Source organism: Schistocerca americana, chromosome 8 (genome assembly GCF_021461395.2).
Source record: "Schistocerca americana isolate TAMUIC-IGC-003095 chromosome 8, iqSchAmer2.1, whole genome shotgun sequence".
Classification (NCBI taxonomy): Eukaryota; Metazoa; Arthropoda; class Insecta; order Orthoptera; family Acrididae; genus Schistocerca; species Schistocerca americana.
This window is the reverse complement of record NC_060126.1, coordinates 374,531,857-374,547,956: the sequence shown is the minus strand read 5'-3', so window position 1 is coordinate 374,547,956 and position 16,100 is coordinate 374,531,857. Positions and strand designations below refer to the sequence as shown.

Genomic DNA, 16,100 nt, shown 5'->3' with positions numbered 1-16,100 from the left:
GGAAATAATCTAGTTGCTAAGTGCTGTCAGTGCGTTTTAAGAACATCAGTTTTACATGTTACTTTTATCAGTGTCTCATGTCTACCTGATGTCAGCACTGTTGAAAGTGAAGTTGCCAGTAAGGGGATTGTTCAGTTAACTTTTGAATAACTATGGGATATCATAAATAGCAAAAACAAATGTTACCACACTATGTTTTGGACGTTTTATTAATTTCAGTTTCCATCTTACAGCTGAAAATAAATAATTAAAATGACATCCAAGTGGAAACAATGATTTAATAAAAAGTGATTTCAAATGGCTCCACTGTAGGAAGCACAGTGGTCGCATTATAACAACATTTAATGATAGTAAAATTTACAGAGGTTCAGTGTTCGTCTTTCTTTATTAACTCTTACTCATAACTAATATAGTCATTCACTTGAATTAATCTGCAGTTCCGAAACCTTCCTTCACGTTTGACGAAAAATCTGGTCAGCTTTCGTTCAGGACATGGCTGGCTGATTTTTTCAGTGCTGGTGTAATGGCAGGCATTCGGCATGACGACTCGATCCATTAGCCGTGCTATCTCAGAAAAAGCTGTACCTTACAGACACCAGACAGTGACATCCGATTTGGAACTCCATGTGTGGGGCCAAGGTTGTCACATATTTCAGCGAACGATATGCCATCTAGTGATTTGTGTCCTTAATGGGGGCTGCCTGCAAGAGCAAGCGGACGTTTACTGTTTCTTGAGTGATGTGAGCTGCTATTTACGTGTTTTATGCTCGAAATCTTCAATAAGGAATTGTTTAGTTCTATTCAACATATTGGTTCCTTCTCTTAAAACTCGTGGAGTGACATTGTTTGCAGGGGACAATACTTCTTATTCGGTAGTATCTATCTTTATTCCTATTTTGGAGGACATCATCCTCGACTGGGAAAAAATATGTTTCTCCAGCTTTAATATGTCGCATATGTGCAATACTTACGTCCTTATTACAGAGCCGGCATTGACAAGCTCTTCACAGTTTACAGGTAACTGATTATAATTACAAGCAGGCAGAGCACAGTGTCTAATCTCCTCTCGTTCTTGGTTGTCCGGGAAGTGGAACTGCACCACAGTCAGCTTCAATGTGCTCTTATTATCCCAACAGACAAACTGAAGAACACTGTAAAAAATAACATAGAAGCTCTTTTATACTCTGTCTGATAACTGACAACACATGGCAGTGATTGGCACAAAGTACAGCGTACAGTAAGCACATTTTAAGAAAAACGCTAATTGGTAGTATATATACAGTCAAATGGTTCAAATGGCTCTGAGCACTATGGGACTCAACTGCTGAGGTCATTAGTCCCCTAGAACTTATAACTAGTTAAACCTAACTAAGGACATCACACACATCCATGCCCGAGGCAGGATTCGAACCTGCGACCGTAGCGGTCTCGCGGTTCCAGACTGCAGCGCCAGAACCGCGCGGCCACTTCGGCCGGCCTATAGACAGTCCCCCAGAGTGTCAAATATGTACAGCCCAGTACATACTTATAAATCGTAACATGCAGTCTGATAATAAGATGCTCTATAGTCAAAGAAGATGCGGAAGTTTCTCCTTGACATGTTTGAGGGCACTTTGTAAAACTGATGAGAATGGTACCAAAAGGATTCAAGGACATTTATGACTTCAGTACACAAGAAAAATCTGTTTGTACAAATTACTGTTGGGATTTGTATCTGCTTAAAAAGGATAATTACATTGTAAACGTGGAGGACTGGATATTGTGCATAAACTTCAACACTATTTACGATTCGGTAGTCAACTTACCTACGTTATACAGTGCTCTGGAATGCATCTTTCTGACAAAAGAACATGGTACTAAGCTGCTACTTACAACTCCATACATAATTATGTTACAGAAAAACAGCTGTAAGAAATCTTTTGGCTGTCAAGTCTTGGTTCAAATGGTGTAGTGTTATTTGGTACAACACTACACCTAAGGAGGAACGTATTAATGCTATTCCTGTAACAATATTTTGAATGTATTGGATAGCTCCACACAGCAGGCATTTTGTAATGTGGGCACAGTCCGGAGGCACTTTGCCAGTCAGTCAGTGATTCGTGTATGGATTACGAGTATCAAAAACGCCACAAACAAATTCGGGGTTTGCGGTAGGCCCCGCTTTACTGCGCAGCGATGAAATACACACTGAAGGGCCAAAGAAAATGGTACACCTGCTTAATCTCATGCAGGGCCTCCGCGAGCACGCAGAAGTGCCGCAACGCGGCGTGACATGGTCTCGACTAATGTCTGAAGTAGTGCTGGTGGGAATTGACAGCATGAGCCCTGCAAAGTTGTCCATAAATCCGTAAGAGTACGAGGGGATGAAGATCTCTTCTGAACAGCATGTTGCTAAACATCTCTGATATGCTCAATAATGTTCATGTCTGGTGAGTTCGATGGCCAGCGGCAATGCTTAAACTCAGAGGAGTGTTCCTGGAGCCATTCTGCAGCAACTCTGGACGTATGGGGTGTTGCATTGTCCAGCTGGAATAGCCAAATGGACATGCATGGATGCAGGCGATCATACAGGATGCTTACGTACGTGTCACCTGACAGAGTCATATCTAGACATATCAAGGGTCCCATATCACTCCAACTGCATATGACCCACACCATTACAGAGCGTCCACTATATTGAACAGTCCCCGCTGACATGCAGGGTTCATGGATTCATGAGTTGTCTACATGCCTGTACACGTCCATCCACTTGATACGATTTGAAACGAGACTCGTCCGACCATGTTTCTAATCATCAACAGTCCAATGTTGGCGTTGACAGGCCCAGGCCAGGCGTAAAGCTATGTGTCGTGCAGTCATGAAGGGTACAGGAGTGGTCCTTCGGCTCCGAAATACCATATTGATGATGTTTCATTGAGTGGTTCGCAAGTGACACTTGTTAATGACCTAGCAGTGAAATCTGCAGCAATTTACGGAAGGGTTGCACTTCTGTCACCTTGAAGGATTCCCTTCGGTTGTCGTTGGTCCTGTTCATACAGGATCTTTTTCGGCCTCATCGATGCCGGATTGCTCACATCCACGGCACACTCATGAAATGGATATACGGGAGAAGCCCCACTTCGTCGCTACCTCGGAGATGCTATGTCCGACCGCTGTTGCGCCGACTATAAAACCACGTTCAAACTCACTTAAATCTTAATAACTTGGCATTGTAGCAGCAGTACCCGATCTAACAACTGCGTCAGACACTTGTTGTCTTACATAGGCGTACCGGACGCAGCGCTGTATTCTGCTTGTTTACATATCTCTGTATTTGAAAACACATGCCTGTACCAGTTTCTTTGGCGCTTTAGTGTAACTGCCACGCTACGCTCTAAGAGTCATTTTAAAACGCTCTACAAAGAAAAAGAATACGTATCATGACGGAAATAAATAGATGCGACGTACATTTACAGAAAAACAAATGATCATAGTTTCAGAAAAGTTGGATGATTTATTCACGAGAAGGAGCCTCACAAACTGGTCCTCCTTTCAACCATGCAAGAAATTATTCGCTTTGGTATTCACTGATGTAGTTGTTGGATGTGCTCTTGACGGATCCGTTCCAATGGCACGCTGGACTGGACCCGAAATGGTTGGAGGACCTTGCCAATAACGCTGCAACGTTCTCAGTTCAGGAGAGATACGGGGACCTTGGTGGACTAGGAAGATTTTGGCAAGCATGAAGGCAAGTAGTAGAAACTCTCGCCGTGTACGGGCAGGAGTTATCTTGCTGAAATGAAAGCCCAGGATGGCTTGCACCGAAGGACAACGAAACAGGGCGTAGAATATCGTCCACACATAGCTGTGCTGAAAGGGTGCCCCGGATGGCAGCCAAAGGCGTCCTGCTATGAAGAGGAATTGTACCCCAGACCATACTCTTGGTTATCGGGTCGTATGGGCGGCGACGGAGGGTTGGTGTCCCACCGCTGTCTAGGGCGTGTCCAACACGTCTCCGGCCTGGAATCTCACTGACTGAAATAGAATTGTTTTCAGAGATGAGTACCACTTCGAACTGAGTCCGGACGACTAGATATTTACATGTCTGTATCTTATAGTGTCAGACTCCACTAACAACCTGGTGGTGACGTCACTGTTTGTAAAGGAATTATTAGGTCATAAATTGTCGTAAGTGAAGTGCAATGTATTCCAATATAATGGAAATTCGAGATGAAGCTCTTTGCCTTTTCTTTGATTTTATAATATGCCAGTAAGCGCAGGGCAATATATTTTAATAACCTGATAATGTTAGAGCAAATTTCTTATGGTTTTTAAAAACTTTTTTTATGTAATTGATCATTTGCAGTGTGCAGGTGTTTATTCTGGTAGTTGCATGATATGTGGCTTGAATTTCTCACACTCATATAAATTTCAAAATGTTTGGGCAGCTATTTTTGTATTTGAAGTGATTTTTGTGTTATAAATTGTAGTACTGTAAATGAGTATAAATATAGATGCAGAAATAGTATGGTAATGGGTCGTGGATTATAAGTGTTAAGGTAATTGGGTCTGGCTAAAATAACTAGTGGATAAAAGCAGAAATCGCCTAGTGGATTGAGGTTTGCTTACGCAGCGACTATTTCTTGCGACATAATATATAATAATCAATGTAAGGTGGGTTATGAATTAAAGTCATTAAGAGAGCTGACATTCTTTAAAGTGTGCTGCCTTCCTCAACTTTAATGACGAATAAGATAATGCCCGTTTGAAATTCCTGCCACCCAGTTAACCTAGAGGACTGGGTGAAGAGCCTGAGGGGCGGGAGAGGGGCCACGTACATTGATTGAGACACATGTTGCTTACATAATGAGACGTCTCAACCAAGCCGAGATGTGGCAAAAATGCCGTCGGCAATGCAATGCCGTCCACCCGACTACTCGCGTTTCGTAATAACAGTATGACACACCAAATGTCATGAAACTTTCAACGGATTTGTTTACGTACAGAAACTGTTCTATATCCTAAATCGGTGCGAGAATTTTCAAATCGTCAGAAAAAACGTAAGCTCCAAGTAAAGATGAATAATATATATATCCACAAGAACAAATGTGGTATGTCACAAGTCTGAATTCGGTACGGAAGCGCGAAGTCTCAAAAAGGAAATTTAAAGTCTAATTCTAATTTTAGTGGATGTCACTGAAGTGGAATGGGAAGAAGCTAAGAGTTTCTGGTTAGAGGAATATAGGGTAAGATCAACAGCAATGGCAATGGCAAATGGAATAATAGGAGCGTGACGTGTTATGAATGGAAAGGCAGAGAAGACTGAATTACTGTGGACAGTACAGTACAGCAAAGAAATACCAACAAAAATAGTTCAGGTATATACACGAACGGCAGAAGCAGAAGACGAAGAAACAGGGAAAGTATAAGGGAATATGGAATAAGCAACTTAGTATGTAACGGGAGATGAAATCTAAGCATCATTGTGGACTGGAACGCTGCAGCAGTGAAATGAATAGAAGACAGAGTTACGAGAGTTCGGTAATAGGAATGGAGGGAAGAAAGACTAATACAGTTCTCCAATAAATTTCAGCTAATAAAAGCGAGTATACTGCTCAAAAATCATGCGAGAAGGAGATATACAATCCTCTTAAAAAGCCTGTACACGTGATTATACGAGCTAGATTACATCAGGGTGAGCCAAAACAAAACGTCAGGGTGGGCCAGAAATTACGAAACAGGACACTGAATATTAAGGCGTCCTGTGAAAAAGCTATAAACTCGTATCAAAATTTAGGAACGAAGAAGAGTAGGATGAAGTTGAGATAGCTGTTAGGAAGACTGAATGTATAATGAAGTAATTTTCTGATGTTGTTGGTACTGCGATAATGATTACCATAGTGCGCACTTCAGTTGAAGAGAAGTGAAAAATTTAACAAATGAAATATTCGAAGTCTGGCAGACAAATATAAGCAGGAGGAAGCTCATACACAAGAAATGCTGGCCTGGTGCGAGGTGAGCCGTTTGGTGGACTCCCGTGGAGAAGAATCCAAAGGGAAGAAAACATTCAATAGCGCTGCTGACGATGTCCACTGCTTGCTACAACATGTAATATCTACCTCGTTTTCTATGTCAGTAAACGCCCAGCTTGCAAATTTCCTAGCTGGAAGCACATCTCCAGGCGTGCAGTGTATTATCTCTTTTCATAAATTACTCTTTACGCTTGGTCGACACCGAACTCGTTTCCATAATAGAAACTGCGGTGCGCGGCGAATGCTACTCTTGCCGATCGTAAGTAGATCTAGGAACTCTCGCTCGGAATCCTGCTCATAGCTGAGTCGCTGTTTAGCTTGACGAGTAATGCTCCAGGATGCCTCACTCCATTTGCCGGCAGAGCGCGAATGCGAAAAAAGAGAATATATGAAACTGGAAAAGACTCTTCTCCTTCTTCTTTAATTTACTTAATATTTTCATCTTTAGTGACTTTTTTTGCGTACATTACCTTATAATAACCGTATTTTATCAGAATTACCTCATAGGTTGAAGGCAAATCGTATAGGGAAGCAAGAGGGTCGATTCTTGAGAAGAGTTCTGGATAAGAAGCACCTTTATAAGGCAACTGCAAGAAAGTAAGATATTCTCAGTAATTTAAATATTTAAATAGAAAAAGAATGATCTGCAGTAGGAGTTAGAGTGCAGACTACTCCAACACGTCCATCCCAACAGTATTGCTTCCAGAAAACGTTATTGTAATAAAAAATAAAAAGGGTAAATGTCCACGTTGTTCATCGTGAACGACCATGGTCCATAAATAGTATTCAATTACAGCGACAAGGAAGCCACATGGCGGCGTCACTGTTCATCCGAGTTGTCATCATGTTAAGAACGCATTCGCCACTACGTGATCAAAAGTATCCGGATACCTGGCTGAGGCGCCCTCCGTCGGTAATGCTGGAATTCAGTATGGTGTTGGCCCACACTTAGCCTTGATGACATCTACCACTCTCGCAGGCATACATTCGCACAGGTGCTGGAAGGTTTCTTGAGCAATGGCAAACCATTCTTCACGGAGTGCTGCACTGAGGAGAGGTACCAATGTCGGTCGGTGATGCCTGGCACGAAGTCGGCGTTTCAAAACATTTCGAAGATGTGCTATAGGATTCAGGTCAGGACTTTGTATAGGCCAGTCCATTACAGGGCCAGAAGGTTGTTAAAACATCAATGTAGGCCTGTGCTAGGATAATACCACGCAAAACAACAAGGGGTGAAAGCTCCTTCCATGAAAAACACGACCACGCCATAACACTACCGATTCCTAATTTTACTGTTGGCACTACACACGCTGGCAGGTGACGTTCACCAGGTATTCGCCATACCCACACTCTGCCATCGTATGGCCACGTTGTGTACTGTGATTCGTCACTCCACACAACGCTTTCCCACTGTTCAACTGTTCAATATTTACGTTGTTTACACCAAGCGAGGCGTCGGTTGGTATTTGAAGGCGTGATGTGTGGCTTATGAGCAGCCGCTCGACCACGAAATACGAGTTTTCTCACGTCCTTCGTAACTGTCATAGTACCTGCAGTGAATCCTGATGCAGTTTAGAATTCCCGTGTGATTGTCTGGATAGATGTCTGCCTGTTACACATTACGAACGTCTTCAACTGTCGACAGTGTCTGGCAGTCAACAGACGACGTCGGCCCGTACACTTTTGTGCAGTACATGTCCCTTCACGTTTCTACTTCACTATCGCATCGGAAACAGTGGACCTAGGGATGTTTAGGAGTGTGAAATTCTCGCGTACAGACGTATGACACAAGTGACATCCAGTCACCTGACCACATTCGAAGTCCGTGAGTTTCGCAATGTCTAATGAATACTGAGGCCGCTGATGAAGAGTACCTGGCAGCAGGTGGCAGCACAATGCACCTAATATGAAAAACTATGTTTTGTGGGTGTCCTGATACTTTTGATCACATAGTGTGTCTATATCCCATTGCGATTATACTGACTGTGTTATTTATGAGATAATATACACACATCAAATCACCTCGGCTCCGATGGTTCCGGAAGCTGTACAGAAAATTGGAATAAAGATCAACATAAACATCGTTTCCGCCCTTTTTATTGCTCACGAAAACCACACATTCCATGTTGTACCACCATACAGCGAGACCTTCAGAGTTGGTAGTCCAGATTGTTGGACACACCGGTACCTCTAATACCCAGCAGTACGTACTCTTGCATTGATGCATGCCTGTATTCGTCGTGGCATACTATCAACAAGTTCATCAAGGCACTGATGGTCCAGATTGTCTTACTCCTCAGCGGCGATTCGGCGTAGATCCCTCAGATGGGTTTGTGGGTCACATTGTCTCTAAACCGCCCTTTTCAATCTATCCCAGGCGTGTTCGATAAGGTTCATGCTGGCCACTCTTGTCGAGCGATGTCGTTATCCTGAAGGAATTCATTCACAAGATGTGCACGATGAGGGCGGTAATTGTCATCCACGAAGACGAATGCCTCGTCAATGTGCTGCCGATATGGTTGCACTATCAGTCGGAGGATGGCACTCACGTATCGTACAGCCGTTACGGTACCTTCCATGACCACCAACGGCATACGTTTGCCCCACATAATGCCACCCCAAAACAGCAGGGAACCTCCACCTTGGTGCACTCGCTGGACAATGTGTCTAAGGCGTTCGGCCTGACCGTGTTGCCTCCAAACACGTCTCCGACGAGTGTCTGGTTGAAGGCATATGCGACACTCATCGGTGAAGAGAACGCAATGCCAATCGTTAGTGGTCCATTCGGCATGTTGTTGGGCCTATCTGTACCGCCCTGCATGGTGTCGTGGTTGCAAAGATGTGCCTCGCCATGGACGTCGGGAGTGAAGTTGCCTGTATCATGCAAGGTGGCCTTGCCGACGGTGTTGCTCCGAGCTAAAATCCGTAAGTAGCGGTCATCCACTGCAGTAGTAGCCCTTGGGCGCCCTGAGCGAGGTATGTCATCGACAGTTCCTGTCTCTCTGTACCCCCTCCATGTCCGAACAACCTCACTTTGATTCATTCCTAGACGCTTGGACACTTCCCTTCTTGAGAGACCTTCCTGGCACAAAGTAACTATGCGGACGCGATATAACCGCGGTATTGACCGTCTAGGCATGGTTGAACCTCAGATATTACGAGCCGTCTACCTCCTTCCTGGTGGAATGACTGGAACTGATCGGCTGTCGGACCCTCTGTGTCTAACAGGCGCTGCTCATGCATGGTTGTTTACATCTTTGGGCGGGTTTAGTGACACCTCTTAACAATCAAGGGGACTGTGTCTGTGACACAATATTCACAGTCAATGTCTATCTTCAGAGATTGTGGGAACCGGGGTGATGCAAAACTTTTTGTGATGTGTATTATAGTAGGTGTGGCTTTTTTGTAAGGTGTATATTACAGGGTTCTATTTGATGAATAATAATAACAGTACTTTGAGGCTATCAATTTATGTGACCTGATCCCATAGCGTCCATTGTCATGATACATAACTGAGATCCGCAGAGGACGTGTCCTGCAAAAGACTTTGGAATAAGCCATCGTAGATGCCCTGATACCCAGCGTCGGGAGACTGTGGCATTACCGACAGTCCCGTAATGAGAGGTTTACTGTAAAGGGTTTCAAAGGTGTAGAATTAATTCAGCAATTAGCTACTGAGGACGATACAATAAACGCGCCGTAGAGGCAACCCACGTTGAAGAAGGACAAGTAGCACAATGCTGTACAGTTCATAGAAGTTTTTATGATTTAGCTAACAGGTTACCTTGCTATGGGCCACACTCGGAAATTTTCATCAAATTTAGCCTCTATCTTGCGAGTGAGCAAGATGACAGGCATCAGTTTTCGAAAGCTGTAAGCGATCATACCAATGTGGTTATCACTATTAAAACGTTACATACAGTAGGGAAAAGGTCGGATAAAATATCTCATGGGGGTACCGGCTCTGAGTTGAAAATTGTTTCGATAAGTGCCGAAGTGTTAAGGAATACCACTCAATTCATGATAAGAAGATTGCAGCACTGCATTAATACCAATGGTCATCACTTCGGCACTTTCTTTAAATGAACGTTAATGCCACCTTTTTGACCTTCAAAGACCTTACTGTTACACATCACTGGATTCGTCTCGATAGCCGCCATCAAAAAATGAATACCAAACTATAGTATCCCATTAAAAAAAATAAAGTTGACCTTCATGTCTCTGACTCGACCTTACCTAACATCAAAGAACCAACGTCATATTATGGCCCCCATTGTCCCATGCAACCTCTGTCCCACAATCTTTTCAGCTACTGTCAAACTCTCGGAGCTATTGTGGGTGGTAATAGTTAGTCACCCTGTATATATACACTACTGGCTATTAAAATTGCTACACCACGAATATGACGTGTTACAGACGCGAAATTTAACCGACAGGAAGAATATGCTGTGATATGCAAATGGTTAGCTTTTCAGAGCATTCACACAAGGTTGACGCCGGTGGCGACACCTACAACGTGCTGATGTGAGGAAAGTTTCCAACCGATTTCTCATACACAAACAGCAGTTGACCGACATTGCCCCGTGAAACGTTGTTGTCATGCCTTGTGTAAGGAGGAGAAATGCGTACCATCACGTTTCCGACTTTGATAAAGGTCGGATCGTAGCCCATCGCGATTGCGGTTTATCATATCGTGACACTGCTGCTCGCGTTGGTCAAGAACCAATGACTGTTAGCAGAATATGGAATCGGTGGGTTCCGGAGGGTAACAAAATGGTTCAAATGGCTCTGAGCACTATGGGACTAAACATCTGAGGTCATCAGTCCCCTAGAACTTAGAACTACTTAAACCTAACTAACCTAAGGACATCACACACACCTATACCCGAGGCAGGATTCGAACCTGCGACCGTAGCCGCCGTGCGGTTCCAGACTGAGGAGGGTAACACGGAACGCCGTGTTTGATCCCAACGGCCTCGTATCACTAAGAGCCGAGATGACAGGCATCTTATCCGCATGGCTGTAACGGATCGTGCAGCCACGTCTCGATCCCTGAGTCAACACATGGGGACGTTTGCAAGACAACAACCATCTGCACGAACAGTTCGACGACGTTTGCAGCAGGATGGACTATAAGCTCGGAGACCATTGGTGCTGTTACCCTTGACGCTGCATCACAGACAGGAGCGCCTGCGATGGTGTACTCAACGACGAACCTGGGTGCACGAATGGCAAAGCGTCATTTTTTCGCATGAATCCAGGTTCTGTTCGCAGCATCATGATGGTCGCATCCGTGATTGCCGAGACCGTGGTGAACGCACATTGGAAGCGTGTATTCGTCATCGCCATACTGGCATATCACCCTGCGTGATGGTATGCGGTGCCATTGGTTACACGTCTCGGTCACCTCTTGTTTGCATTGATGGCACTTTGAACAGTGGACGTTACATTTCAGATGTGTTACGACCCCTGGCCTTACCCTTCATTCGATCCCTGCGAAACCCTACATTTCAGCAGCATAATGCACGACCGCATGTTGCAGGTCCTGTACGGGCCATTCTGGATACAGAAAATGTTCGACTGCATTCTCCAGATCTCTCACCAATTGAAAACGTTTGGTCAATGGTGGCCGAGCAACCGGCTCGTCACAATACGATAGTCACTACTCTTGAGGAACTGTGGTATCGTGTTGAAGCTTCATGGGCAGCTGTACCTGTACACGCCATACAAGCTCTGTTTGACTCAATGCCCAGGCGTATCAATGTCGTTATTACGGCCAGAGATGGTTGTTCCGGGTACTGATTTCTCAGTATCTATGCACCCAAACTGCGTGATAATGTAATCACATGTCAGTTCTAGTATAATATATTTGTCCAATACCCGTTTATCATCTGCATTTCTTCTTGGTGTAGCAATTTTAATGGCCAGTAGTGTATGTAGTATGTGTTCCTTCAGGGATCTCCTCAGTGCGGATGCACACCAGGCTCGAACCTTTATTGAAATCGACGAAATGCTGCGAGTAATAAGAATAGTGGGTAAGGGGCTCTACATTAGTAGTGTGTGTGGATAGGCTGAGATTTTAGATCCGATATGATGCCAGGGTAGTCCATGTAACTATAATGAACACTGTGTCGAGGTGGCTTAGTGTTCAGAGCATCTGCCAAGTAAGCATGAGACACAGGTTCGAATCCCCCCATCCGGTACAGATTTTCAGTCTTCCCCATTGACTTAAGTCAATGCCCACTGACAACCAAGAAATGTCTGTGATTCCCTTGAGTCTTAGCGCACCTGGCCTGCTGGATCAAAATGGTGTCTCATCCTTCGGACACGTAGGAAAGAACAGACAATCCATACATGGTTTTCAGGTGGATCACTTGAGTGCAAATGACAGCTCCGACAATGCACTGCCATCATATACCTTGTATAAGCGATTCTACCGACATTGTACGTATACATATCTCTGTACCATGACCTTTGTCGCCCCGTCGTATGTTCCATACGAGGGCCGAGAAGGTTAACACAACAGCAATATGGACTGCGCAGTACTAAGGGACGTGTGGGTGCGGACTGCGCAGGCATCTACGACGTGCCGGCGGCTGTGGTGGCGCTGCTGTCGCTGTGCTACGGCTCCATCTCGGTGCTGGCCGTGGTGGGCAACGCGCTCGTCATGTGGATCGTGGCCACGTCGCGCCGCATGCAGAACGTCACCAACTGCTTCATCGCCAACCTGGCGCTCGCCGACATCGTCATCGGCCTCTTCGCCATCCCCTTCCAGGTAGGTTCACCGTCTGTACCACCGCTACTTTCTCTTTCTTCCGCACCAGTGCTTGCCCAAAATAACTACATTTTGTGTCGTATGAATTTTGATGTTGTTGTTGTTGTTGTGGTCTTTAGTCCTGAGACTGGTTTGAAGCAGCTCTCCATGCTAATCTATCCTGTGCAAGCTTCTTCATCTCTCAGTGCCTACTGCAGCCTACATCCTTCTGAATCTGCTTAGCGTATTCATCTCTTGGTCTCCCTCTACGATTTTTACCCTCCACGCTGCCCTCCAGTACTAAATTGGTGATCCCTTGATGCCTCAGAACATGTCCTACCAACCGATCCCTTCTTTTAGTCAAGTTGTGCCACAAATACCTATTCTCCCCAATTCTGTTCAATACCTCCTCATTAGTTGTGTGATCTACCCATCTAATCTTCAGCATTCTTCTGTAGCACCACATTTCGAAAGCTTCTATTCTCTTCTTGTCTAAACTATTCATCGTCCATGTTTCACTTCCATACGTGCCTACACTCCATACAAATACTTTCAGAAACGACTTCCTGACACTTCAATCAATACTCGATGTTAACAAATTTCTCTTCTTCAGAATCGCTTTCCTTGCCATTTCCAGTCTACATTTTATATCCTCTCTACTTCGACCATCATCAGTTATTTTGTTCCCCAAATAGCAAAACTCCATTACTACTTTAAGTGTCTCATTTTCTAATTTAATTCCCTCAGCATCACCCGACTTAATTCGACTACATTCCATTATCCTCGTTTTGCTTTTGTTGATGTTCATCTTATACCCTCCTTTCAAGACACTGTCCATTCAGTTCAACTGCTCTTCCAAGTCCTTTGCTGTCTCTGATAGTATTACAATGTCATCGGCGAACCTCAAAGTTTTTATTTCATCTCCATGGATTTTAATACCTACTCCGAATTTTTCGTTTATTTCCTTTGCTGCTTGCTCAATATACAGATTGAATAACATCGGGGAGAGCCTACAACCCTGTCTCACTTCCTTCCCAACCACTGCTTCCCTTTCATGCCCCTCGACTCTTATAACTGCCATCTGGTTTCTGTACAAATTGTAAATAGCTTTTCGCTTCCTGTATTTTACCCCTGCCACCTTCAGAATTTGAAAGAGCGTATTCCAGTCAACATTGTCAAAAGGTTTCCCTAAGTCTACAAATGCTAGAAACATAGGTTTGCCTTTCCTTAAAGTTTCTTCTAAGATAAGTCGTAGGATCAGTATTGCCTCACGTGTTCCTACATTTCTACGGAATCCAAACTGATTTTAAATTTTGATATCCTTTACAAAACAATCTCTAGTCATTCCTTCCGTTGCTGAATGGCAGTAAGCATAATTTTTATTTGTGTCGTGGACTCTCCCCTGAGTGTGAGTCGACGTATATCACGTATGGATTTATTTCTCCCTTTTTCTATGTGGGTGCATACACCGCAAGCCATCAAACGGTGCATGGCGGAGGGTGCATTGTACCGCTCCCAGTCCTTTCCGTTCCTGATTCACACCAAAATAGAGGAAGAGAAAAATGTCTATCTACAATATATGAACGAAAGTATCCGGACACCCCCAAAAACATACGTTTTTCACATTAGGTGTATTGTGCTGCCATCAAACTTCCAAGTACTCCGTATCAGCGACCTCCCTATTCGTTAGGCATCGTGAAAGACCAGAATGGGGAGCTCCGCGGAAGTCACGAACTTTGACCGTGGTCAGGTGATTGGGTGTCACTTGTGTCATACGTCTGTACGTGAGATTTACACACTCCTAAACATCCCTAGGTCCACTCTCTCGGATGTGATAGCGAAGTGGAAACCGAAGGGACACGTAAATCACAAAAGCGTACATGCCTACCTCGTGTGTTGACTGACAGAGACCGCCGACAGTTGAAGAGAGTCGTAATGTGTAATAGGTAGACATCTGTCCAGACCATCACACAGGAATTACAAACTGCATCACGATCCTCTGCAAGTACTATGGCAGTTAGGAGGGAGGTGAGAAAACTTGGATTTCATGGCCGAGTGGCTGTTCATAAGTCACACATCACGCCGGTAAATGCCAAACGACGCCTCGCTTGGTGTAAGGATCGCGAACATTGGACGATTGAACAGTGGAAAAACGTTGTGTAGAGTGACTAATCAGAGTCTGCCAACGTGTGTTGTGCCAGCAGTAAAATTCGGAGGTGTTGGTGTTATGGCGTGGTCGTGTTTTTCATGGAGGCGGCTTGCACCCATTGCGGTTTTGCGTGGCACTAATACAGCACCGGCCTACCTTGATATTTAAAGCACCTTCTTGGTTCTCACTGTTGAAGAGCAATTCAGGGGATGTGATTGCATCTTTCAACATGATCGAGCACCTGTTCATAATGTACGGCCTGTGGCTGAGTGGTTACACGACAATAACATCCCTGTAATGGACTGGCTTGCACAGAGTCCTGACATGAATCCTATAGAACGTCTTTGGTATGTTATGGAACGCCCATTTTATGCCAGGCCACACCGACCTACATCGATACCTCTCCTCAGTGCAGCACTTCGTAAAGAATGGCTGCCATTCCCCAAGAAACGTTCCGGCACCTGACTGAACGTATGCCTGCGACAGTGGTAGATGTCATCAAGGCTAAGGGTGGGCCAACACCATACCGAATTCCAGCATTATCGATGGAGGACGCCACAAACTTCTAAGATATTTTCAGCCAGGTGTCCGGATACTTTTAATCACATAGTGTATATGCTCTGCATGAGATATGTTTGTGGCAGCACAATCGCTATTTAATATGTCACAAATTCTGGTTCACTAAATTATCTTAAATGTTTCGGGAAAAGAAAGTATCTTTTGACCAAGCTTTCCCGTATGATTTCATGAAAAATTGCCGTAGTACTCGTTTACTGATCGAATCAGCCGGTCACAAATTTTGCAGCCTATGTCTGAGTTACTTTGACGTCTTCGTGTAATCCATTAGGCATTCGAAACACTCGAGCAGTATTCAAGATTGGGTCGCACCAGCCTTCTATACGCGTATATGATCTACAGTTTGTTCCCAGATAATTAATTCGTTCATTCACCTTTTCTGCCATCGATATCTCGTGCTCGATCCATTTCATTTTGCTTCGCAACGTTTTATCTAGGTATTTAATCGTCTTGACTGTGTCAAGCACCACCAATAGTCAATTCGACAATTATAATATTTTTTCTTAATCTTCATCAACTAACGTTTTTCTACATTTGTAACAAGTTTTCATTCGTCAAACCAAGCAGAAATTCCGTTAAGTCATGTTGCATCCTGCTACGGTTACTCAAC

General features: G+C 44.3%; 1 protein-coding gene across 3 annotated transcripts in view; it reads left to right on the top strand.

The window, feature by feature from the left end:
* LOC124545370 (prolactin-releasing peptide receptor-like) overlaps window positions 1-16,100 on the top strand; it is an 835,248-nt gene that overhangs the window by 482,645 nt on the left and 336,503 nt on the right. For all 3 annotated transcript variants that reach the window (XR_006967612.1, XM_047124280.1, XM_047124281.1), the window contains one exon: window positions 12,587-12,786. Coding sequence is in view for 2 of the 3 variants with exons in the window: in XM_047124280.1 (XP_046980236.1) it covers window positions 12,587-12,786 (200 nt within the window). In the remaining variant the exon portion in view is untranslated. The remainder of the gene's footprint in view (window positions 1-12,586; window positions 12,787-16,100) is intronic.